Source organism: Carettochelys insculpta, chromosome 1 (assembly GCF_033958435.1).
Source record: "Carettochelys insculpta isolate YL-2023 chromosome 1, ASM3395843v1, whole genome shotgun sequence".
In the NCBI taxonomy this organism is placed as follows: Eukaryota; Metazoa; Chordata; order Testudines; family Carettochelyidae; genus Carettochelys; species Carettochelys insculpta.
In genome coordinates this window covers 237,189,764-237,215,686 of record NC_134137.1, presented here as the reverse complement: position 1 = coordinate 237,215,686, position 25,923 = coordinate 237,189,764, and the positions used below count along the sequence as shown (strand labels likewise).

The 25,923-nt window shown below is 42.3% G+C and overlaps 1 protein-coding gene across 4 annotated transcripts in view; it reads left to right on the top strand.

Annotated features, from left to right (window-relative positions):
- The window catches only part of TSPAN11 (tetraspanin 11), a 168,597-nt gene that overhangs the window by 16,371 nt on the left and 126,303 nt on the right, over positions 1-25,923 (top strand). For all 4 annotated transcript variants that reach the window (XM_075002850.1, XM_075002822.1, XM_075002842.1 and 1 more), the window contains exon 2: positions 7,914-8,011. In XM_075002850.1, coding sequence (XP_074858951.1) covers positions 7,925-8,011 — 87 coding nt within the window. In that variant the 5' untranslated portion in view covers positions 7,914-7,924. The remainder of the gene's footprint in view (positions 1-7,913; positions 8,012-25,923) is intronic.

The following is a 25,923-nucleotide window of genomic DNA, read 5'->3' as shown; positions in this document are numbered from 1 at the left end:
GAAACTTTTTTTTTCCCAAGGCCACTTTTGGCTTTTTAGGGATGACAGTGGATCAAACTCTGCAGTGCATAAGCTATCACTTATCCAGACCATTTCACTGTGGACATGGTAAGGCATTGCCTGCTTCAGAAGGCATGGGGCTTGAGGTGTTTAAAGCAGGGAAAGCTGGCTGGTGTTCAGAAGCAGGGTCTGCAGAACCCAGCAGCCTGATGGCTTGGGAGAAGGGTTTGATTCCAGAGGTCCCTGTAAAGTGCAAGGAAAAGCTGGGGAAAAAGGTCTCTCAGCAGTCCCTGGATTAATCCTGTGCAGAGAAAAGGTGATTTAAAGCAAGGAAAGCCTACACTGGACGTGACAGTGTCCAGAAGCAGGGTCCGCAGAGCCCAGCAGCTGCGTGGCTAGAGGGAAGGGTTCAATTCCAGATGCATGGCTGATTGGGTGCAAAAGGATCCCTGTAAAGTGCAAAGAAAGGCAGGGAAAAAGTTTTCCAGCCACTTTGTGATGGGGAAAGATGGTTTCTTGGCCTCTCCCAATCAAGCCAGCAGTGTGGTGGTAGGAGAGAAGGTCAGGACAGCCTACCAGTTGTGTGGAAGTGGGGAGGTGGAGAGCCCACCAGCTACCTGATTCAGAAATGCAGTCCCAGGAAATTTAAGCAGGCAGGGAGCATTGCAAAAAAATCTAATCTGTGCTTCTTTGGGTTGCCAGAGAAGACATCACCCTTCTAAGAATAAGAGATAGTAGAAAAAGAAAGGATGCTGATCCTGTGTGAACACAACCGTGGAAAATTTGCCTAAATGCTGCATGGTGCCATGATACCAGATTGCTATCTGGTTGCCTGGCATGGTAAGGTGTGCTATCAGGCCTGCCCAAAAACCTCATGGAAAAATACAAGAGTACGTGGATGAGACTTTGCTGGAGCTCTCTGAAAAGGATAAGCCCTCCATCCCCAGAAATATCAACACGCTGATTTGAGGGGCATAGATCCACCACACCTGACCTGCAACCTGCTTGTAGCAGTTTCAAAGGATATGCTCCACATAGACAACCTATATGTAAACATGGCTGCAGCCCACTTTCAGTAGTCCAGAAAAAAAATACTGCCAGAACAGCTGGGTCCCAGTGGTTCTGGTGTCAAAATAGAGGGGATCAGCTTGAGGTCAAGGATGAAGAGCTCTGGGCTGTCAGGATAAGCTTCATCAGGCCCCTGCTGATTGTCCCTGTCGTATTTACTGGCCTCTTCCTCCTCTACGCTTGGCTCCTCTCGGCTCCCCCTGGACTCCGAAGAAGGGCCTCCTGAAGAGTCCCAGCTAAGACTAGGCACCATGGTTGGGTCCCTCCCAAGAATGGCGTTCAGTTGTTTGTAATACCAGCACATCTTGGGAGACTTTCTGGATCACCCGTTGGCTTCCTGGAGTTTATGATAGCCCTGCCGGCGTTCTTTCTCTTTCACCCAGCACTGCTGAGCATCCTGAGAGTAACACCTGGTGATCATCCCACATGGCATATTTTTCATAAATGTCTGCATTTCACTTGCAGACTTGAAGTCTGCCCACCACTGACTCCTCTCCCCAAATAGCTAGGAGATCCATGATCTCATTATGGGACCATGCTGGAGCTCTGTTGCAACCATGAGAACTCAGATCAGAAGCCTGACTACTCATGGTGGCAAGATGGCTAGAAGATGGCTGTAGATACGATGTGATGGCTAGAAAGAAATGAATTCAGGCTTCCCGGTACCCACTTAAATTTCCCGGGCTTCCTGGTGCTGAATTCAAATTCACAGACTTCCTGTTACCTACTTCCTGAACACCTGGAGAGCAATAGAGATGGAAGTGGCCAGAGTGCACAACCATTGGGCATTGTGGGATACATGCGGGTCACCTCTGGAGGCTAATAAAGTCAATTTGAATAAATGCCATTTCCACACTAAAGGTCATTTAATCTGACCTTTTAAATTCAAACTTGACACTACGCCGACTTGCATGGTCAGTGTAATAACATCTACCTTAGCACTCCCTAAAATTGACCTAATGGCGTTCACTGTGAAGACAGTGACACTGTAAAATTGAGCTAGCTGCCTTAAAATCAACTTTATAATGTATTGTAGACATAGCTTATGTTCCGCAGAACACTAGTGTTCTGTGAGCAACTTGTAGGTGAGCCATGAACATCTAACACTTTTTTGATATCTTACACTAATGATATATATTTTCTGTTATTAAAAGCAGATATAATGTTACTTCTTCATTGCTATGGTACCTGATTAAATTACATTTTTGTTTTTGCTGTATATGGGCTTTTTATTTATTTATTTTTTATCTAATTTTATTTTTTGAAGAAAATTTTCATAGCAGTTCTGCATGATATTGTTTTGGTGTTCTGTGGTCTAAAAAATTTGAGAAACACTGATATAGACCACCTCTGGAAAGTATTTATCTAACCTTCTCTTACAAATATCCAACAGTGGAGTTTCCTCAACCTCCCTAGGCAATTTATTCCAGTGCTTACTCACCCTGATGGGAAGGTATTTTTTTGTTTTTCCAATGTCCATCTAAACTTCCCTTGCTATAATTTAAGACCGTTGCTTCTTGTCATATCTTCAGAGGTTAATAAGAAAAATTGGTCATCCTTCTCCTTGTAACAATCTTTTAGATATTTGAAAACTGCTAAGTCTCTCCGTCTTCTGTTTTCCAAACTAAACAAATGCAATTCATTCAATCTTCTCTCTTGGTCATGTTTTCTTGAACTTTAGTCTTTTTTTTTTTTTTTTTCACCCTCTGGACTTTTTCCAGTTTGTCCATGTCTTTCCTGAAATGTGGTACTCAGAACTGGCCATTTTAAACACAGAGTTTTGGAAATTCAGAAGGTTTAAACTAGAGTAAATGGCAAAGTCTTTAGATCGTGAGTTGAGGACTTCAGTAACTCAGCCAGAGTTTGGGGATCTATTGCAGGAGTCAGTGCATGATGTTCTGTGGTCTGCAAATGTGAAAGAGGTCAGATTAAATGATGGTGATGATGGTGATGATTGATAATGATAGTCGCTTCTGTCCTTAAAGTCTAAGTCCTGAATATGTAACACAAGTTCCAGTCTACTTGATAGGTATTCCTTTTGTGACTATTTTTGTTCTGGATTAGAAGGGCTTTTTTAGAGATGGTGTTGCTAGAAGCAAGCCAAGAAATTAAAGTTAGTGTTTGGAAACCAATTCTGTGCCAGTCCAAAAATATTTGTCTCAAATTACCTTTTATTTTATATTCTTCATGGTCTTTGAGCAGATTCATGACTGTCACTCTGGAAAAACTTCAAGTCTTTCCTAAATATACCTGTACAGCTCCAGCTGCCGGCTTCCCCTAGCTGGGGAAAGTGTGGGGGTGCACGGGCAGCCACATGGCCCCCGGCTTCTCCCAGCTCACAGGGTGCACAGTTGCTTGAAGCATGGTTTCTCCAAGCTGAGAGAAACTGTGCCGCAAGCAGCTGTGTGCCCGCCAGGCTCCCGAGCTGGGGGAGCCAGGGGCTAGAGTTGGGAGGTAGTTTCGATTTGCATTTAACTTGCATTACTGAGAGTTAAGCGGAAATCAAAATCGTGCTTCTCGAGGGTTTACTGTATATGTTTTATGTATAAGCCTATGCAGAGGGGTGAATTTCATCCTATACGTGACTCTCCGAGAGAAGGCAGCTTTTTACAGAGTCAAATAATCAATGTGATTTTACTTCCTTTTCAAGCTAAGGGCTTGTCTAGATGTGCAGTGAGGTAAGATGGAATGTAATTCTTGAATGCCATGCATTACATATTACGAGGACCTTCCTCCCCAGCACTAAAATTCCCGAATTTGTTGGCTTACTCTACTACTGTTTCCAGATGGAAACTAAGCAAAATAATACATTTTGTTAGACAATTCCTCTTCAGAAAAGAATCACTGTTAATAGCGTGTTTTCTCTTTTATGAAGAATTTGGGCAGCGGGCGGGTGTCTAGGATATCTCAGAACTTAACAAACTTAGATTTTTGCAGCATTTAGAGTGGCTAGGAAAGAGCAGTTTGGGTTGTCTCATTTTGTTGTTATTGTTAACGTTCAAAAAACATGGCCATGAAGTGAGAAACATCAAAGTTAGCAAAAGATTTACAAGTGATAGGACTGTTTAATCAGTTTAGATTGATGTACCTAAGGCATTGAAATGTCTTTATAGGAAATATTTACGTCCAGATAAGGGTAATGAAGCATTTTCAGAAATGATAAAGGATGTCATTAGCAGCTTCAATAATAACCAAAGATTTTAATTTTCAATTGCCATAGATCAATTGGACTATTCAAGCACTTAATTATAAAAAGAAAAGGGATTGGGTTAATTTTACTAGAGCAGGGGTCAGCAACCAAAATTGCAAGAGCCATTTTTTTCCAATATGGTAAAAACTCAATAATTCAAGAGCCACAATACATGTGTATATGAGACTGTCCTTAATAAATAAGATCAAACCATTCTTTTTGTAACCCCTATTTTAAGAACAGTGCACACACAGTGATTTGTAATGTGATACATATTGACTGCAGGACGTTCACAAACTTTTTACATGTTCTATTTTCTCACACTTTATGTGTGTGTTTGTACCACTGTCTTCCTTTAACTGATGAGCCTTCCCCCCCGCCCCCGGAAGACAGTAGGGAGAGTTATCCAACATTTTGAGATCACATATTGTTTGCTATTTAGATATGAGTTGTTCATTTTTGGCGTTTTAGACGTTCACTGTTTCTCATAAATAATCAGGAGATTTTTGTTTTATTTTTGTTTTTTTTTACTTTGCAATTATAGCATTGGTATCCACAAAGAAGTACTTAAAGAGTTACATGCAGCTCCAGAGCCGCAAGATGAAGACCACTGTATTAGAGGATCAGTTTTTGTTTCTGTGTGTTAGGAACTTTTTAGAATCTCCCCTGCAATAATATAGAAAGGGAAGAAACTATAAAGGATACTGTTATTTGAGAACGTATTTGTATTGTGTTAGTCCCTGGAAACCTCGTTCGCAGAGCAGGACTTCATTGTAATTGATGCTGTACAAATACAAAGCAGAAAAAACAAGTGGCTGCCCCAAAATAATTTACAATCTAAGTAATGATCTAAATTAGCTCATTCTGTAATACAGTTTCAAATCTTAGCAATTGGAAGTGCTTTTTGAAGACAAATAGAAGCAAACCTGACCAGTTAAGACTGAGTTCTTATCCTGGTTCTGATGTGTGACTATAACCATTGCAATTTTCTAAATCCAGGTTTCCCATCTGTAAACTATTGGTTGGTGGTTGTGGGAGGATTTGACTCTCAGCCCTGCCCACTCAGCCTTAGTTCCTCAGCCTATGTGCTGAGACTAAGTTTAGGTTATTTCCCAACTATCACCAGTAAATAAAAGTTTTGTAGGTCAAATTCAACTGTCAGTTACACCTATGCAACTCCACTGTCTTCAGTTGTTTCTCTGTTTTTGACGCCTATGCACATGTCTTAAAGGAGTTTTGGAGATTCATAACATGCAGTTTTGGCCCCACTGAAGTCAGTGCCAAAAATAATTGACTTCAGTAGGGCCAGGATTCACCTATAAAATTTAAAGCCAGAAGGAACCATTGTGATAATCTTTTCTGACTTCTTGCATAGTTCAGTCCATGGCATTTTACCCAGTAGCCTCAGTTTTAATGTGTGTAATTGGTTGAAACTTACTCAACAACTTTAATGCACAGGAAGGAAAAGAATCTAACTCCCTTTCTGAACTGAGTGGGCTCTGCAGGGAGAACAAGAATCAAAAGTTGTAAAAACTTATTTTTATGTTCCATGTAAATAGAGGTGACTCTGAATACACACAGAGCAGATCTGTTGAGTAGGAAGGTGCAATTTTTACGTAAGTTCTATTTTGAAAGTGATTATCAAATTCCAGATAGTCATCCAATTTTTGCTTAAATACTTTACCCACTACCTCAGTAGGATGTTCATTGCAACTGTTCTTTTAATGTACGACTTTAATTTCTGCTTACCTACAATGCCTCTTCATTTAAACAGGTGTTTCCTCTATTTCGGTTTTCTTCAGTATCCCCAGATCATGAGATTCAGTTTTATAATATTTTAATTACTTTAATCCCATCCTTGCTCAAGACAAACTATCCACTCCCCTTTTTTCAATCTCGTTTTATCTGAAAATCCATCCACTCCACTCCACTTACTAAGTTATTTGGCCTTTTTTTTACTAGCTTCTGCTCTGATGGCTAGAAATGGACACTGTGTTTGAAATACAATCTAATCAGAGCTCTGTAAAATGACATACTATCAGTGATAGCACAATATCCTTGAATTTATATAATATTGCTTTCGTTACTACTACTTTATCCAGTCAATCAAAAATGTAATGTTTGAGTTTACCAATACATCCAGGGCATTTTTCTCTGCCTCAATTCATGTGATTTAATGTAAAACTGTACTTACTTTGGGCATTATTTCTACCTAACGACAACATTCTATATTAAATTTCATATTCCATTGATGAGTCTGTTTGCCTAATCCATCCCTCTAAAACCTAACCATTTCCTCTATTTTGATATAATCTGGATATTATTTATTTGAAATATTAATAAAAAAAACAAGACTACTTCCTGTTGGTCAGGTGGCAGTATCTTTGCCAATACAGAACCCTGTGATGCTCTGCCTCACCAAATACTGCAAAGATTTTGATCTTTAATTCCCATTCTGTTTCTACCTACTAATCAGCCCCTTATCCATTTTAATTGTGTATTACCTAACCTAGTGGCTCTCAAGCTTTCCAGTCTACTGAACCTCTTTCAGGAGTCTGATGTTTCTTGCCTACTTCCAAGTTTCACCTCACATAAAAACTACTTGCTTACAAAAACAGAAATAAAAATCTAAGTGTCACAGAATGCTCACTTATTTTTATCATCTAATTATAAAACAAATCAACTGGAATATAAACATTGTACTTCCATTTCCATGTATAATATATAGAGCAGTATAAACAAGTCGTTATCTCTGTTGCATGGGGGGCCATGCTGCAGATTCAGATGCCTATGATTTTTGGATAAAGGAGAGTCAGACAACTAGATATAAGGTATTAACAGTCATTTTAAACCAGTGCGGGCTTTACGTATGTTGCTGAGGAGAAAGGGAGTCACTGAAGCTTTGCTTGCAGATTCTTTACTGCTAGGCCGTTTCTACACAGGCTACTTCCTTTGGAAATGGCATGCTAATACAGGGAGTGAAATATGCTAATGAGGCGCTGATGCAAATTCCCCATGCCTCATTAGCATAACGTCACGTGATTTGGAGTCCGGAAGACCATTCTTCCGGACTCCAAAACGCCATGTAGAAGCGCGGCCCAGGGGGGCTTCCAGGAGGCCCCTTCTTCCCAAAAATTTTCAGGAAGAAGGGGCTGCCGGAAGAAGGACTTCCTTCCAGAAGCGCCCCCATCAGCTGCACTTCTACACAGCATTTTGGAGTCCGGAAGAAAGGTCTTCCGGACTCCAAATCATGAGACGTTATGCTAATGAGGCACAGGGAATTTGCATCCACGCCTCATTAGCATCTTTCCATGTACTAGCATGCCATTCGGAAGTGGCCTGTGTGGAAACGGCCTTACTGATGAAGATGACAAAAAGGAATAAAAAATAAAAAGAATCCAGCCTGATGTTAGAAGTAAGTGTGAGTTAGAAAAATACCTTTTTAAATTTGCAAATTGAGACTATTTGATACCGTAATCTCTGGGGCCTCAAGCTGCTATTTTAAGTCACTTTAATTTCTGTTGTGGAACAAAAGGCAGAGCCTCATAGGTGGTTGGTTGGTTGGTATGTTTTGTTTTGTTTTGTTTTTTAGAGAGGCATAATCTTTTTGAAAATATAAGAAGTATATGTACCTATCTATTATTATTTTTCCTAGGAACTCCAACAATGTCTCAGTTCAACAAAGCCGAGCAAGATGATTGGATAACTGTTTATCTGAAGTATCTCTTGTTTGTGTTTAATTTCTTCTTCTGGGTAAGTGTGAATTCTTGGTAATTTACAGAATAAACTTGTTATAAAGACATCTGTTGTTTGTGCACTTCTCTGTCTTGACATTACTTATCAAAGGTTACATTTGTTTTGCTCTGCATAATGGTAAGGGAAGCAGGGCATGGAGTTGGGTAGGTGGGTGTGCAGTGCTTGTGTTTGGTGATGTTTTGTAGCCCCAAGGGATCATGATAAATTGGGTAGCGGGAAGTGGTTAGACAGTGTATGTTGCTGGTAACACACACTGTTCCTTTTGGATGCTGTGATGCAGCAGGCCATCCCTATTCAGCAAAGCATCCTGAACTTTAGGCATGTGCTTAATCGTTGACTTCAGCGGGACTTAAATGAATTAAGTTAAACATATGTTTAAGTGCTTTGCTGAGTAGGTGTGGGCTTGAGCATGCATTTAAATGCTTTGAGCTGATATCAGTGGGAGTTATCTACCTAATATGCTTAGGTCCTTAAGCAAATTCCACTAATCCTAAGAGATGTTCCCACAGGCAATCAGCTTTTCAGTGGCAAAGCTGCTCAGGGTATGTCTGCAAAGCATTCGCACACTTGTGGCTAGCCTGTGTCAGTTAATTCACACTCGCAAGGCTTGGGCTACAAGGCTGCTTAATTGCTGTGAAGATGCTTGGGCTGCAACCTCATTCCCCCCTTGCAGGATCCTAAGCAATGTTCCCTGTAAGCTGAGTGCTTGGACAGCTGCCTAGAAGAGATTCAGGTTCCACCAGCTGACTAGCAGAGCACTCATAGGTGGCAACATGTTTTTGGTGGTGCACATCTACACATGACCCGGTGCACACAACAAAATTTATTCTGTCCATCAGTAGAAAAAGTTACAGTGACCCTGGTCCCAAGGCTTGCATTCCAACCTGAGCCTGAACATCTACAGCACAGATAAACAAGCCAAAGTGTGCACCCAAGTCAGCTGACTCAGGCTAGCTCTAGTGATTAGTTGTAAGCATTCCCTCTGGATCATACTGTGAACCCCTTGCTCATACTGGGGAGCCCTGACCGCTCCCAGCAGTGTCCATTCATGCCCATGGGACCACCCAGGTAAATAATTGCTGACCACTGGGACCAGAAAGTTCAGTCTGGCCCTCGGCAAATAACTCCCTCATCTGTTCAGTCTTGTGTGTGCACTGAGTAAACAAAGACCGTATGTCTACTCTGCAGTCATTTTGTATGGTAGTTCACAGGAGTAGACAAACCTAAGGTAACTCAGGGCCTGGAGCAGTGAAACTTCAATGCTTCAATGCAGGCTGTACAAGTGTACCTGGAACCCTGGATAAGTCACACACAGGGTAAGCATTCACTGAAACACATGCAGCCGTGGCTTCTTTGCTCTGGAAGCCAAGCTAGCTAAATTAAAGGTAGCTCATATATGTCTACATGAGCTGTGATCACACGCCACAATTGCAGTATATACATATCCATAAAATGCCCTTTTTATAGGAGTGGGGCTACACTGTTGCTAATAAAATTTTAATTTCTTCACTTATCCATAATTCCATTGGCTGAACACTGTGAGTGTTTGTTTTGTTTTTTTTTAAACTTTGTGCATAGGCGAGTTTAAACTTTAATTTATAGTTGCAATAGATGAATGGCTCTTTTAGCAGTATTTTTTATGTTGTCTGTTTTTTCATGGAAAACAAGTTGTCCTGTAAGTCCTGTAGCACATTAAAGCTGAACACATTTATTTATTAGGTAACGAGTTTTTGTGGGTACGACCCACTTCATCAGGGTTTCACACTGGACTAGACAGTTCGAATCCAGGGTTAATATTGCAAAGTCGGGTGGGAGGGAAGGAAGAAGGGGAAAAAAGGCGGAGGCACCCATTACTAATAGGAGCAGTGGAAGAAGTAAATTAAGTGGGATGTGTGCCATTCCTGAGAATAACAAAAGTAAGGTATTTTTTGCATAAGGTAAACTTGCCATGTATGTAATTTGCCTCTTATTAAACAGCACCCACACTCACTTTGCATAATCAATATCTTTTTATTTTCTAAAAACTATTCCTAATTCTACTGGGCTGTATTTAAAATAGCATATTTGATTGCTTTGTGCTCTGTTCCTCTCCATAAAATTGCCTTCTAACAGGTGGTTGAGAAAAGATGGAGAGTGCGTAGGAAAGCATATACTTCCTGATTCCACAGGACATAAAAATGATAGGGTTAAATGAAGAGCTTTCCTTGTTTTGTGTTCTCACTATTTTCAGAACCACTTTTCATTGTAGCTTACTTGGAGACTTTTCATGCTACTCACTCTGTTCCTTAGTACATCATTATATTTAATCTTAACAGCCATTCAGGCTTTGGAATCTTCTTTCAATCTACTTGGCTATATCTAGACTGCAGGCAGTCTGGACAGATCACACATGCAGACTGCAGATCTCTCAGGAAAGATCTGCCAGTTGGAAGCATTCTGTCAGCTTTCCTGTTCACCTGATTCCACAAGGCAGAAGGAATGTCTTGACTGAGAGGGTGGTTCTGACATTCAGCCCAATGTGGATGAACCAAACGTGGAAGAGCCTCTCCCAACAGAACTGTTGGCAAAAGATATGAGGTGTGCAATTTGCATATCTTTTGCCAACAGTTCCCAGCAGTCTAGACACAACCCTTGTCTCCACATAGAACTTGGTAGTTCTTACACAGGTTGAACCTCTGTATTTGGGAACTCTCGCCTCGCATGATTTTAGTTAGCTGGACGACCACTTACCTTTCATGCAGCCAAGTTTCCTGTAGTCCCACAAAGCTTGTTTACAGCCACCAGTCCTGGTTCTCAGTGTACGGTATTTAACTGTAATTTGCCCTAAAGTCTTCTAAGAGTCCAGTAAGCAATGGAAGTGTTGGTAATATTGCTAGACAATACTGACCTCTTGTTTGGCACCAGTCCTGTCCCAACGGTGCTGGACTAGAGAAGTTCAACCTGTATCAGTTTCTTTGGAAAAAGACGTTAAAGCTGTGTGCAAAAACTAATGAGCTGCAGATTATATCTGATAGGTTGAAGACTAGGGCATGTATTAATAAAGGACAGTTCACTACACCACAAGAAAGTGCTTAAATATTTGGGATGTTCATGTTCAGTTCCTCTTGTTTCTGGAAGTGGCTGGAGTAGATGTCTGAGCCATAATTGGAGATTACTAATTGTTTACACAGTGTTTTCTAGATCCTTTTGGACTTCTTGTTTTAATTCAGTTTTATGTTGTTCTTAGACAACAGCTTTTGTGTCATTGAGGGAGAAGAGGACAAGGTGCCAAACTGAAGGCACCTCTAATAAAAGGCCACTTCTGAACATTTCTTCTGATGGTGCTCCATAGAATCACAAAAACAGCCACTGGAGTTTAAAAATCTGAGTTTGCATCCATTTGTTTATAGCAATGCTTCTTCCTGCATTTAGAGTGAATGCAAACATAAGATACAGATCAAAAGAAACTTCTGATATTTTTGTTGCAATGATAAATAAACCTTTAAATGTTTCAATTAAATGCTGAAATAGAAATACCTAATAATGAAAGCCTGGATAGGCTGGAAGAATATTCCACAGTCTCTCCTGTACATTCCACAGTCTCTCCTGTACCTCTGCATTTGTAGGCTTTGCTGTATCATTTTATGTATATTAGTTAAGCACTGCTCTTTAGTCAGTGCAGACAGCATTCTTTTCAGGTTGTGTTTTTTTCCTATTAAGATGACTTTTTTTAATGATGTGGAATCGGCTGAATAGGCTGAAACTTTTTTGAAAGCTTTGTCTGGAGAATCCGTTAGGTTTCCTATATATTTTATTCTTCTCTCTTTGAAAAGTTTCTCTGAAATTTGTGACCTAGGTCAAGTCTCTTCATTTCTCTGTTCACCTCAGATTTAGGTTTAATTCCTTATAGATTTCACCTGTGATCTTGGTCTTTCTGTGCCTCAGTTCCTCATCTGTAAATGGGGGAGACTAGTGTTTCACTACCTACTATGGCTACGTCTACACGTGAAGCCTACATCGAAATAGCTTATTTCGATATAACAACATTGAAATAGGCTATTTCGATGAGTAGCATCTACACGTCCTCCAGGGCTGGCAATGTCGATGTTCAACTTCGACGTTGCGCAGCACCACATCGAAATAGGCGCTGCGAGGGAACGTCTACACGCCAAAGTAGCACACATCGAAATAAGGGTGCCAGGCACAGCTGCAGACAGGGTCACAGGGCGGACTCAACAGCAAGCCGCTCCCTTAAAGGGCCCCTCCCAGACACAGTTGCACTAAACAACACAAGATCCACAGAGCTGACAACTGGTTGCAGACCCTGTGCCTGCAGCATGGATCCCCAGCTGCCGCAGCAGCAGCCAGAAGCCCTGGGCTAAGGGCTGCTGCCCACGGTGACCATAGAGCCCCGCAGGGGCTGGAGAGAGAGCGTCTCTCAACCCCTCAGCTGATGGCCGCCATGGCGGACCCCCCTATTTCGAAGTTGCGGGACGCGCAACGACTACACGGTCCCTACTTCGACGTTGAACGTCGAAGTAGGGCACTATTCCTATCCCCTCATGGGGTTAGCGACTTCGACGTCTCGCCGCTTAATGTCAAAGTTAACTTCGAAATAGCGCCCGACGCGTGTAGCCGTGACAGGCGCTATTTCGAAGTTAGTGCCACTACTTCGAAGTAGCGTGCACGTGTAGACACGGCTTATGTGTGCTGAGTCCTATGAATAATGATGTGGACCTGTTTTGATAACTTGCTTTGAGCTCTACTGTTGCAAAGTACTACATAAGATATAGGTACTGTTTGTTATATTTTGTCAGTTTAATCTCTGTGTCGAGTTGTTCTGCCCTTACTCCCCTTGATGAATTTGTAAATCTACTGAAGTCAGAGACACTACTTGAGTGAATAAGTGTTCACCATGGTATGTAAAGTCTCACTGCACTGAGCCCTGAAGGTCTCATTGAATCCACTTAACTAAGGGGACCACCGCAGCAGCTTGGGGCCAGGTGAGAAGCACCTCTCCATGGCTGCTGAAGCTTCTTCAGGCACAGATGGAGGAGGGGTACATATCCCCTGGCTTGGCCAGGTCCAGGTTCATCTTCCCCCTGTGTTACCCAGTCAGATCAGAAATGCAGAAAATTGTGCAGTTTACCTGACAAAGGGGAACAAGCAGCAACTGGGGGGAGCTTCAGCCCCCATCCCCATTGTCCCCAAAGGGCACCTGGGGAGGGGGTATGATTGGGGCTGGGGCAGTCCTGGACAGGGTGAGGGGCTGCACCCCAGCCAGCCCCTTTCACCTGCCTGTTGACTCTGTTCTCTTTTCTGTATGGTTTTAGGAGAAGCAATGGTGAATCTGGTGTTTCTAGCTCTGACCATTTAGGAGGAGTTATTGGGCAGACTCACTCACTCAAATTTATAGTAGATTTATTTTAGAAATCATGGGTCATTTTTTTGTTTTTACACCAGGGCTGAATTTGGCTAGTAAGCACCAGGATTAACTTCACAAGTATAATGAATTATCTGTAAGCCCCGCAACAGAGATCAGGCCTTCATTGTGCTAAATGGTACAGATCCTTACAGGTTGAACCTCTCTAATCCGGAATTCATGTCCTGCAAGCTCCGTAATCTGGCGTGGTTTTAAGTTTGCTGGTTGACCACTTATCTTGAGTGTGGCCAAGTATTCTGGGGTCCATCAAGTTTGCCTACAGCCACCAGTCCTGGCTCTCAGTGTTCTGTGCTGTTATTTAGCAGTAATTTACCCTTAAATTACTTCTAAGAGCCCAGTAAGCAGTAAAAGTGTTGGTAATGTGCGAGAAAATATTGACCTTTAATCGTCCAGCAAATTCTCTTGTCTGGCATTGGTTGGGTCCCACTGGTGCTGGACGACAGAGGTTCAACCTGTAATAAGAATCCATCCCCCAACCTAGCTGTTCTCAACCTGAGTAGGTCACAACGGGGGGTTGCCAGTGCTGGCTTTAGACTTCCTAGAGCCCATGACCAGAGCCCTATCACCTGGAATCAAAGTCCAAAGGCTTCCGGCCTCCAGCTGGGATGGCGGAGTTTGGGGTCCCCCTCCATCTAGGGCAATGGGGTTCAGGGATACTCAGGCTTTGGTTCCCACTCCTCAGATCACATAGTAATGATTGTTATCAGTAGGAGGTTGCCCTAGATCTTACAACCTCAAAGCATCAGAGGTGATATTGTGGTAGAGCTTGGAGTAGAACGCAGATCTCCCCCTGTCCAGTCCTGGATACTATCCCCTAGACTAAACTGCTTTTTAATAATGGCAGAGTTGTAGCTTCGTATTCTTCTGGGTCAAATCCTGGGGTCCTTTCTCAGTTTCTCTTTTAATCGAGGTGAGCTTTTCCTGAGTAAACACCAAATAAGCATCCCAGATTAGGCTCACCACAGTTGTGAAACTGTGCTGTTAATACATTTTTATTCAAATGGGTATCTCTGCAGTGTTTTATTTTAAACTGCAAACTATGAAGTAGTTGGCACAGATGGGCTCTGTGGTAACATTTTAAAATAGAGTTTGCTTTTAAAGCACTGCTAAAATAACTTTCATATTGATTTTCCACAAAATGGTGTATCTACCTTATTAGTCAAACTTTCTTTAGGCACTTACTGGATTTTAAGAGTAGGACTTTGGTATGCTATTATTAAAATAAAAAGAATTAATAAAGAACCTTGTTAGAATTTTAACAATGCTGCTTTCAGTCAGATTTCAGCTTATGGGATGACTGAGTAAATACGAAAAGAGAGGTGGGAGACTTGATTAAGGTCAGTGGACATAGTCCTGAAGAGGTACTCACTTAAAAGGCAATTGCTTTCCAAGGCCAGTTTCTAACTGAAGAAACCTAGACAAGATGAGAAAAACCCCATTTTCTGAAAGAAAGTTTGTCGTTTAGGACATCATGAATGAAACAGCATTTGAACTCTTTGCCCAGTATAGTTATTATTATTATTTTATTATTATTTGAATTGTGGTAGCACATAGGAGACCATTCATGGACTGGTTCCCCTGTTATGCTAGGCATTGTACAAACAAAGAACAGCAGCAGAAAAAAAGACCCTGCCCACAAGTATTTGCCTTCTACAGTAAAAGTCCATTTGACTAGATCAGTGATGACTTCCTGATACAGGAATAAGAATGCAAGAAAGGAGAACAGCTGTAGGATTTGTAAGGCACGTATAATGCCCTATCCTAAAAGCTTGAGCTAGCTTATATTCATTCACCACAGGAATCTGCATTATGTGAGCCTCAGAGTCTCTCCATGCTTCTTGATACCTGTGCATCTTAGCTTTGCTATTCTGAAGATCAAGTTTGCAGCTGTTTTTTAAAGTCTCATTTGGGATTAGGAATTCATGTTTCCTTTTAGGCAGGGCTCAAATAGTGGTCTATTGTCAACGTGGCGCAATGCAGTCTAATTGCTCAAATTGCGATGTGCTTGTCAAATACATGCTTTAGAGTGGTTTAGAGGCAATGGTGTGGACACACTTCTGTTTCCTCCAGAATGGCACCCTGAAGGATCTGTGTTGGGCATGGGGCCTGAGATACCTAGTTTCTGTTTTGAGTTCTGCAACTGACTGTGTCAAAGCATTTAGACGAGAAATGTCAAAAGTAGCTTTTGGGTGCCTCCATTTTGGGTGTTTAACTGCAAACGCGTTGGGCCTGATTTTCTTTTCTTTTTTTGGGAAGGGCTAAGTGCCTACAAATTCTATTGACTTAATTTGAAATTACGGAATTCAGCGCTTCTGAAAATTGGGCCCGGAATGTTTCAAACTGAACAATCAAAAATGGAGACATCCAAATCAATGGGCAGTTAGGAAAATGTTTTGTCTTAACCTTTCTGGGTCTTAGTTTTCTCCTCTGGAAAATGGAAGTACAATGGCCACCTTTGGAAAGCACTTCGTACTATTGGATATTGTAAAGTGGTATGTATGTGTTTGGTGTTGTTTTTTGCTTCTCTTAGTAGCATTTGGTAGCTCAGATTGTCTGAGAAGGGTGAGAAATGTTTGCTCTTCATTAGAATTTAGAGAAATTATTTGTCTTCACTTTGCACAGCCTCATTACTTCAGGGAAGTTTTGCAAGTTCCTCATACAAATCTGGCACAAACATCGGATAGATATTTGACTTGCTAGCTTATGTTTCCCAGCCCTCGCTACTGTTGTTATCTGTTCTAGCTAGATTCTGGCTAGCTTATGTAGAGTAACCTTGTGCAGCTCACCGTAGCCGTGTCTACACGTGCACGCTTCTTCGAAGTAGCGGCACTAACTTCGAAATAGCACCCGTCACGGCTACACGTGTTGGGCGCTATTTCGAAGTTAACATCGACGTTAGGCGGCGAGACGTCGAAGTCGCTAACCCTATGAGGGGATGGGAATAGGGCCCTACTTCGACGTTCAACGTTGCGCAGCACCACATCGAAATAGGCGCTGCGAGGGAACGTCTACACGCCAAAGTAGCACACATCGAAATAAGGGTGCCAGGCACAGCTGCAGACAGGGTCACAGGGCGGACTCAACAGCAAGCCGCTCCCTTAAAGGGCCCCTCCCAGACACAGTTGCACTAAACAACACAAGATCCACAGAGCCGACAACTGGTTGCAGACCCTGTGCCTGCAGCATGGATCCCCAGCTGCCGCAGCAGCAGCCAGAAGCCCTGGGCTAAGGGCTGCTGCCCACGGTGACCATAGAGCCCCGCAGGGGCTGGAGAGAGAGCGTCTCTCAACCCCTCAGCTGATGGCCGCCATGGCGGACCCCACTATTTCGAAGTTGCAGGACGCGCAACGACTACACGGTCCCTACTTCTACGTTGAACGTCGAAGTAGGGCGCTATTCCCATCCCCTCATGGGGTTAGCGGCTTCGACGTCTCGCCGCCTAACGTCGATGTTAACATCGAAATAGCGCCCAACACGTGTAGCCGTGACGGGCGCTGTCTCGAAGTTAGTGCCGCTACTTCGAAGTAGCGTGCACATGTAGACACGGCTGTGGAGTCCTGTTTGCAGCTGGTTTAGTCTTCCCATTAAATTTTCTGATTGACTATACATAGACTGTCACAGTGCCAGAGCACATGGTATTACTAGATAGGAAATAAAGGAGATTTTAAAGAATTCAGGATGTTATCAATAATCTGAAAGGAAAGGGCTAGAACACTAATCCCCACAGATGTAGTATGACAGCTAATTAAGAAAACCTCCTTCGCATCACAGAAGTTAGGCATAGCACTGAAAAAAAATTGAGCAACGCTGTTTTGTCTGTAGGGGAAAAATATGGATAAATAGTAAGGTACAAAAGTGCACTTGGCACCTTAGTAGTATCTGAAAAATGTAAGATTCAGCCCTTGTTAAATTAAAACAAAACACAAACTCTGACAGGTAAGATGCAGCACTGAGAGCAAGAGGAATGATGGGCCTGAAGAAGTAATAAAAGGTATAAATATAATGATTAGACATTTTTAAGTACATCAGGAATCTGAAGCCTGTAGGAGAAGCAGTGGATTCACTAGACTGCTGAGACAGGGAGTGGAGGGAAAAGCAGCAATCAGAGAATAGATTACAGAGAAGCAAAAATATTTCTTTGCGTTGGTCTTTGGAACAAGCATAATGGGAAAGTACCTTCCCTAGGGCTGTTCTTTTCAAGTTGAAAGAAGAGGTGGAACAACTCATTAAATCATCAAGACTAGATTGTATTCACATTCTTAAGGAAATAACGAATGAACCATCTCAGCTGTTAACAGAAATACGTAATATTTAAAACCTCTCCTAGGTAAGAGTGCAGGAGAGTGGTCCACTTTGTACAGTAGAATCCCCCAGATACGAGCACTCAAGTTGTGCGAATCTCAGGTTAACGTGACTATGAGTGGCAGGGAGCTGGCGCCTAGCTCCTGGCTGTCTGCTGCTCAGGGGAGCCGGGAACCTGACTAGTGCAGCAGCAGAATCACTCCTGTCAGCGGTAGCAGCCAAGAGCATGACTGGAGTGGCTGCCGCCTCTGCCAGCAGCGGGGAAACCTCTCCTTAAGTCAGGGGTCTGCTGTACTTACCGTTCAGGGCTTAATCCTATGAGGTGCTGAGCTGCCTTATCTTCCACTGAAGTAGGCTGGAGTTGAAGGGGCTCAGTATCTGAGGAAGGTAGCTTCAAAACTGAGGAGAGTAATACCTGTATTGAGTTTTTATGTAGCACTCTTCATTCCCGTGATCTCAAAATGCTTCATAAAGGAGGTAAGTATGGAGGGTCTTTCAAGGTCATAAAGCAGGATATTCGAGAGCAAAAACAGTGCTCAGTTCCATTCCTGAAACCCTGACAGCCAGACTAGGACCTAGCCTCCTGACCACATTGCCAGTCAAGTGGCAGCCTCGTCATTGTGGACCAGTAAACAACTTAGGCCTTTACAGAGCAGTACTTGGAAATGTATTTGAGATTAAGAACATAAGAACATAAGAATGGCCATACTGGGTCAGACCAAAGGTCCATCGAGCCCAGCATCCCATCTGCCGACGGTGGCCAATGCCAGGTGCCCCAGAGAAGGAGAACAGAAGACAATGATCAAGTGATTTATCTCCTGCCATCCATCTCCTGCCCTTGTTCTGAAGGCTAGGGCACCATACTTTATCCCTGGCTAATAGCCATTTATGGACCTAACCTGCAAAAATTTATCAAGCTCTTTTTTAAACCCTAATAGAGTCCTGGCCTTCACAGCCTCCTCGGGCAAGGAGTTCCACAGGTTGACTGTGCGCTGTGTGAAGAAAAATTTCCTTTTATTAGTTTTGAACCTACTACCCATCAATTTCATTTGGTGTCCCCTAGTTCTTGTATTATGGGAAAAGGTAAATAATTTTTCTATATTCACTTTCTCCACACCATTCATGATTTTATATACCTCTATCATATCGCCCCTCAATCGCCTTTTTTCCAAACTGAAAAGTCCCAGTCTCTCTAGCCTCTCCCCATATGGGACCCTTTCCAAGCCCCTGACCATCTTAGTCGCCCTTTTCTGAACCTTTTCTAATGCCATTATATCTTTTTTGAGGTGAGGAGACCACATCTGCACGCAGTACTCGAGATGTGGGCGTACCATAGTTTTATATAGGGGAAGTATGATATCTTTTGTCTTATTATCGATCCCTTTTTTAATAATTCCTAACATCCTATTTGCCTTACTAACTGCCGCTGCACACTGCGTGGATGTCTTCAGAGAACTATCCACTATAACTCCAAGATCCCTTTCCTGATCTGTCGTAGCTAAATTTGACCCCATCATGTAGTACGTGTAATTTGGGTTATTTTTTCCAACATGCATTACCTTACACTTACCCACATTAAATTTCATTTGCCATTTTGCTGCCCAATCACTCAGTTTGCTGAGATCTTTTTGTAGTTCTTCACAATCCCTTTTGGTTTTGACTGTCCTGAACAACTTGGTGTCATCTGCAAACTTTGCCACCTCACTGCTTACCTCATTTTCTAGATCATTGATGAACAAGTTGAACAGGATCGGTCCCAGGACTGAGCCCTGGGGAACACCACTAGTTACCCTCCTCCATTGTGAAAATTTACCATTTATTCCCACCCTTTGTTTTCTGCCTTTTAACCAATTCCCGATCCATGAAAGGACCTTTCCTCCTATCCCATGACCACCTAATTTACATAAAAGCCTTTGGTGTGGGACCGTGTCAAAGGCTTTCTGGAAATCTAGGTATATTATGTCCACTGGGTGCCCCTTGTCCGCATGTTTATTAACCCCTTCAAAGAATTCTAATAGATTAGTTAGACATGACTTCCCTCTGCAGAAACCATGCTGACTTTTGCCCAACAATTCGTGCTCTTCTACGTGCCTTGCAATTTTACTCTTTACTAGTGTTTCTACTAATTTGCCTGGTACTGATGTTAAACTTATCGGTCTATAATTGCCAGGATCTCCTCTAGAGCCTTTTTTAAATATTGGTGTTATATTGGCCGTCTTCCAGTCATTTGGTACCAAAGTGGATTTAAAGGATAGGTTACTAACCACTGTTAATAACTCCGCAATTTCACATTTGAGTTCTTTCAGAACCCTTGGGTGAATGCCGTCTGGTCCTGGAGACTTGTTACTATTCAGCTTATCAATTAATTCCAAAACCTCCTCTAATGTCACTTCAATCTGAGTGAGTTCCTCAGATTTGTCACCTAAAAAGGCTGGCTCAGATTTAGGAACCTCTGTAACATCTTCAGCCGTGAAGACTGAAGCAAAGAAATCATTTAATCGCTCCGCAATGGCACTGTCTTCCTTGATCGCTCCTTTTATATCTTTATCATCCAAGGGCCCCACTGCTTTTTTAGCAGGCTTCCTGCTTCTAATGTATTTAAAAAACATTTTACTATCGTTTTTTGAATTTTTGGCTAGCTGTTCCTCAAAATCTTTTTTGGCTTTTCTTACTACATTATGACACTTAATTTGGGAGTGTTTATGTTCCTTTCTATTTTCCTCACTAGGATTTGACTTCCACTTTTTAAAAGCTGCCCTTTTCTCTCTCACTGCCTTTTTAACATGGCTGTTTAGCCATGGTGGTTCTTTGTTAGGTCTCTTACTGTGTTTTTTTATTTGGGGTATACATTTAAGTTGGGCCTCAAGTATGGTGTCTTTAAACAGTTTCCATGCAGCTTCCAGGGATTTTAGTTTAATTACTCTACCTTTTAGTTTCTGTTTAACTAGCTTCCTCATTTTAGTGTAATTCCCCTTTTTGAAATTAAATGCCAGAGTGTTTGACCGCTGCGGTGTTCTTCCCAACACAGGAATATTAAAAGTTATTATATTGTGGTCACTATTTCCAAGCGGTCCAGTAACAGTTACCTCTTGGACCAGATCCTGCGTTCCAGTCAAGACTAGATCGAGAATCGACTCTCCCCTTGTGGGTTCCTGTACTAGCTGCTCCAAGAAGCAGTCATTTAAGGCATCAAGAAATTTAATCTCTGACTCCCGTCCTGAGGTGACATGCACCCAATCAATATGGGGATAATTGAAATCTCCTATTATTACTGTGTTTTTTATTTTGATAGCCTCTCTAATCTCCCTTATCATTTCAGCATCACTATCACTGTCCTGGTTAGGTGGTCGGTAATATATTCCTAATGCCATATTCATATTAGAGGAATGAATTGTTATCCATAATGATTCTATGGAACATTTTGATTCCTTCAGGATTTTTACTTCATTTGATTCTATATTATCCTTCACATATAGTACTTGTTTTAACCATACTGGTGAGTAAAAATGTGTAGGATCAAACCACCCCAGTGTTTACTAAATCGTGCTTCTTTGCCTTACTGGAATTAATAAACTAATGACTAGATAAGAAATGTTTTTACATGCACTAAAATAATCAACAAATGAGCTATTTACACATTCTAAAGCAGTGATGGGCAGTCAAGCCTCATAAGTGGGCGTGTGCACAAATCATGACCCCAAGAATAAGTTTAAACACATTGCACGTGATTCTCCTTCTTTATCATGTCTCTTTCCATACAAAGGGTGCATTATTAGGGGCAAATTAGATTGCTGTCAAAAGTAACGTAAGGGAGGGAGTGTGTGGCTCTCCCAGTGTTGTGTGCAATCAGCATGCACCTCACAGCGTGCCTTTGCTGTAAATGTCTGTCACGTCTCATCTTGACCCTCCCCTCCACTGCAGGCCCTGCCCACATGCTACCCATACCCCTAACATCCACTCAGCCTCTTCTTTGTCTCCTTGCCTGAGAGTACCCTCTCCCTCCTCCTTCCCCTGCCCTCCTCGCATATCCAGAGCACCATGAATCAGCTGATTTGCACCCTGTCCCTGCTCCTCACCCTCCTTCCTAGAGCTTGAATGCTGTGAATAGTGGTGCGTGGGGACGGGTGAATAGGGGGGAAAGGGTGCAAATCAGCTGATTCATGGTGCTCTGGAAATGCTGGGCAGGAGGGGCAGGAGCAGGTAAGTGCAGGGCCAACGGCACAAGAGGGGCGCAGAGTGAGTAGGCAAAAGGGGGAGGGGGTACGCAGGACGCATGTAGAACCCCCATGAGTTGCATGTGGCCTGTGGGCTTTTGATAGAATCCTTCAAAAGATTGGTAACCAAGGGTGTTAAGCACTGAATATTCTTCCAGAACGCTTTGTTGCCTCATGATTGATCTCTGCTTCAGATCACAAAGTACAATGAAAAAGTACTCTCTTCACCCCAAAACCCAAAAGCGCTTGCTAGCTTTTTCCAGGGTCACACGATGTTCACAGGGTACTGCTTGTCTTCCTTCTTTTTTGTATTGCATTGTTGTCTTTTGTCTTGTCTCCATACATCTGTGCGCACACACCCTCCCCTGCACCAGTGTTTTCTGTAAGCTGAGTGCTTGAGTGGCTGTCCAGGAAAGATTCAGGTGCTGCCCAGCTGATTAACCAAGCTTTCACAGCTGCCCAGAGTAGGAAACACGTTTCTATTGGTGGTGCACATTTGCATATGCCTTTGTGCACATAACAGCATTTATTCTGCCCATGGATGGAAAAAAATAGAGGGAATGGAACCCCCACCCTCAGCTCAAAGCTCCTGCACTGGGTCACACACTCTGTGTTGACGTAGATGAAGGCTTATATATACATGTTTTAAGTGTGAGCTTATCTTTCAGTTATCAGTCTCCGTGGGATGTTAACTCACCCCGTCATGTGGTTTCATCTAGCTCAGAACGTTTACGAGGAGCAACTTCACATACTTGCATAATAGAGAAATGTAAATTAGTAGTAAATGTGATGGGTTACCCTCCTTCCAGAATGTGACCTGATGCACTGGGGTACAACTGAGTACACATGTTCCACCGGCCTGGGCTTCCTTACACTGTCCTTCTGGGCCAGGCTCTCAAGCCTCCTCCAGCACACACACAGCTGGAGGCCTTCAGTTACAGAAAGATGTGGGCACTGCCATCAGCACTACATGGGAAGGCCTCCACTAAGCAATTTTTCATCATCCAACTGCATATTTCCTATGGACTGTAAACCCAAAATTGTACTGTCCTGCACTGCACAGAGAACAGTGCAGCATAAGCTCATGGAATTCTCTCTCCCTCTGTATGGTGGAAGGTAGGCACAGCCTCCCGCCCCCAGTTATGAATTCTACAGCCTGGTTTTAGAGAAAACAAAACAAGTCTAATTACCTGCAAAAGATCAATTTGAAGGGGTTGTAAGGAACACTGCCCAGCAAATAAAACAAAAATGCAGTATAAACTTAGATACTAAAGAAACTGATTATAGGTATTAATTTCTCATCTGAAATATCATTTTAGGCAAATTGCAGAAGTTCTTGAAGACAAGCTGCTCTTGCATGCAGCTTCAAACTCCAGGTATTTCTTTCACAGGTCAGACACCTTTTGCAGCCCCAGCCAAAAGAGATCTTCCAGGGGCATGCAATACAAATAAGTAGAAATATAAAGGACACTATTGTGCAAGTAATTAAAACATTAGGGACCTGTCTACACAGCAGGATAATGCAACCCACAGAGATCTGATTTCTAAGGTTCACTAATGTGTGATCTGTTAGTTGGTCTGTTTAGAGCCTCTGGGTGCACACTGAAGGGTCCCTAATGTATTTTAATATACTGCTGTTTGTTCTGTATTCAAGGTTCTCTAGTGTGTTTTCGTGCACACCGGTGGGGTCCACCTGGCCCAATTAATGAGCACCATACTACTGTCCATTAGAAATCACACACCTGTAGTGTGCGTTACCCCATTGTGGAGACATGCCCGAGATCCATATGGCAGGAAAGACCACTCAAGAATTTCTGTTTATGAGAGCTAAGGAAATGCAGCAAAACAAAATTCTTGTCAGTGAAGCCAGCCAATTCCATTAGCTGGTGACTCTTTTTGTTCATGAATATTTAGAGCAAGAACATTTACAAAATAACAATTGTGAACAATAGTGAAAATAAACGCTGATGGGTTCTTCTATCTAGAGATGGAAATACTCTAACAGGGCTTTTTAAAACTAATAAAAAACTCTTGCATGACTAGATTCTAGAAATAATAAATACCTCTAAATGGTGGACATTGCTAAAAGTCATGCCAGAGAACTGGCATAGGAAAAATATGAGGCTAAGTTCACCATGAGCTATTCAGTGTCTGAGGAAGTTAAACAGAGCTGTTCAATTAACTTAAGTGATAGTTGGCTCAGGCCTCGAACAAATGATTTGCTACAGATTCTCAACACTGCCACTCACCCTATGCCAGAGTTTAAAGGCAAAGCTGACATGGGATGCAAGGAAATACTTTTTATATATTTTGTATTTTTTCTGTGGAACTGTCTGCGGCCAGATATAATTGTGGCAAATGAGTGAGTAAGACAGAAGAAAAGTATACATCTTTATATGAGCAAGCCTCTTTAGTTTGGTCGTTGCCTGAGTCAGGATACTGGACTTGTTAGACTATTATATTTTTCCAGAAAGACAGAGCTAATGTTCTCCGCTGTATTTCTTGACTGAAATGTTTGTGGTTGTGAAGTTTTCTCAACTCTCCCATTACCTAGTTGGTTATGTGCATATTTTAATGAGACACATTCTTCTTCCAGCATTTGTCAGATGGCTCAATAGCCAAACAATCTGGTGGGTCTGACTACTACAATCTGTGTTAATAACAACTATAGTGAGTCATTTGTTTGTCTCTTTGTCCTGGTGTCAGAACTCCAGAACAAACTCAAAGACCTCGGTCTCGTGTAGAGAGTCTACTTTCAAAGCAGGTATCAACGTGTCTCTTTGTTTTTTGGAATTCCTTTAAAACAGGAATTGGGGATGAAAATAGCACCACGTGGCATGACAGACCAGTGAGAAATTTTATCATCTTTGTGACAGAAGCTGCTCTGGATCAAGTACTTTGTCAATATTGTCCTATGTTACTCTGCCTCCCACAGCAGGAGGTGAGTGCCTGGGTATCACTCAGGGTGCGTCTACACTAGCCAGCTACTTTGAAGTAGCTGGCACAACATCGATGGTGCCAGCCCTGGAGGACGTGTAGATGATACACATCGAAGTAGCCTATTTCAATGTTCTTACTTCGACGTAGTGTGCTCATGTAGACATAGCCTCAATGTGCTTAAGTTGTACACACTGGACTTGATTCTGGTCTCACTCCAGTTTAAAACTAATGTGAAAAGAGAAAGAAGCCAGTAGTCTAGTTCAGTGGTCACCCTAATTTTTCCATCCGGGGCAGAATAAATTATGATATGTGCACCAAGGCATGTGTGGATGTGCACCACCAATAGAAACGCATGCTGCCTGCTGTGGGTGCTCTGCTAATCACCGGAGCAGCACCCGCATCTCTCCTGGGCAGCCACCCATGCACTCAGCTTACAGGGAACACGGGTCTAGTTATAATCACACAAGACCACGTAGACTGATCCAGCCAAATATTTCAATATGTGTAAAACTTTTAAGCATGTGATACATTGATAGGGCTACTCTGGTGCTCAAGGTTAGGCATGTCCTTTAATATTTTGCCTTAGAAGAGTAGCAACACCTTATATGTGTAGTACCCAGAGGTACTGAGACTTCACTCACCCCAGATGAGGTCTCAGTACCTCTGGGTAGTACACATGTATGAAATGATGCTTTGGAATATATAGCTCAATACCACACTGGTTCCCTGTCTCCCCACTCTCTCTCTCTCTCTCTATCTCACACACACACACACACCTGCTACATTGTATTTTAAGCTTGCATCTAATTTTTTCTGCGCTGTCCCACTTAGACGTCATTTGGTGGTATTGCTTTCTGAGTTTCTTCCTCCTATTACTTCCCTTCCCAACCTCATCAACAACATATTACGAGGATAATTATGGTAAAATAGTAAAAGACAAACCCTTGTTAAAATTGAAGCCAATAAAACCAGTGAAATAACTCTTTTTCAGACAAGTTTTCCCCAGATTGCATATTCAAGTTTAAAGCTTG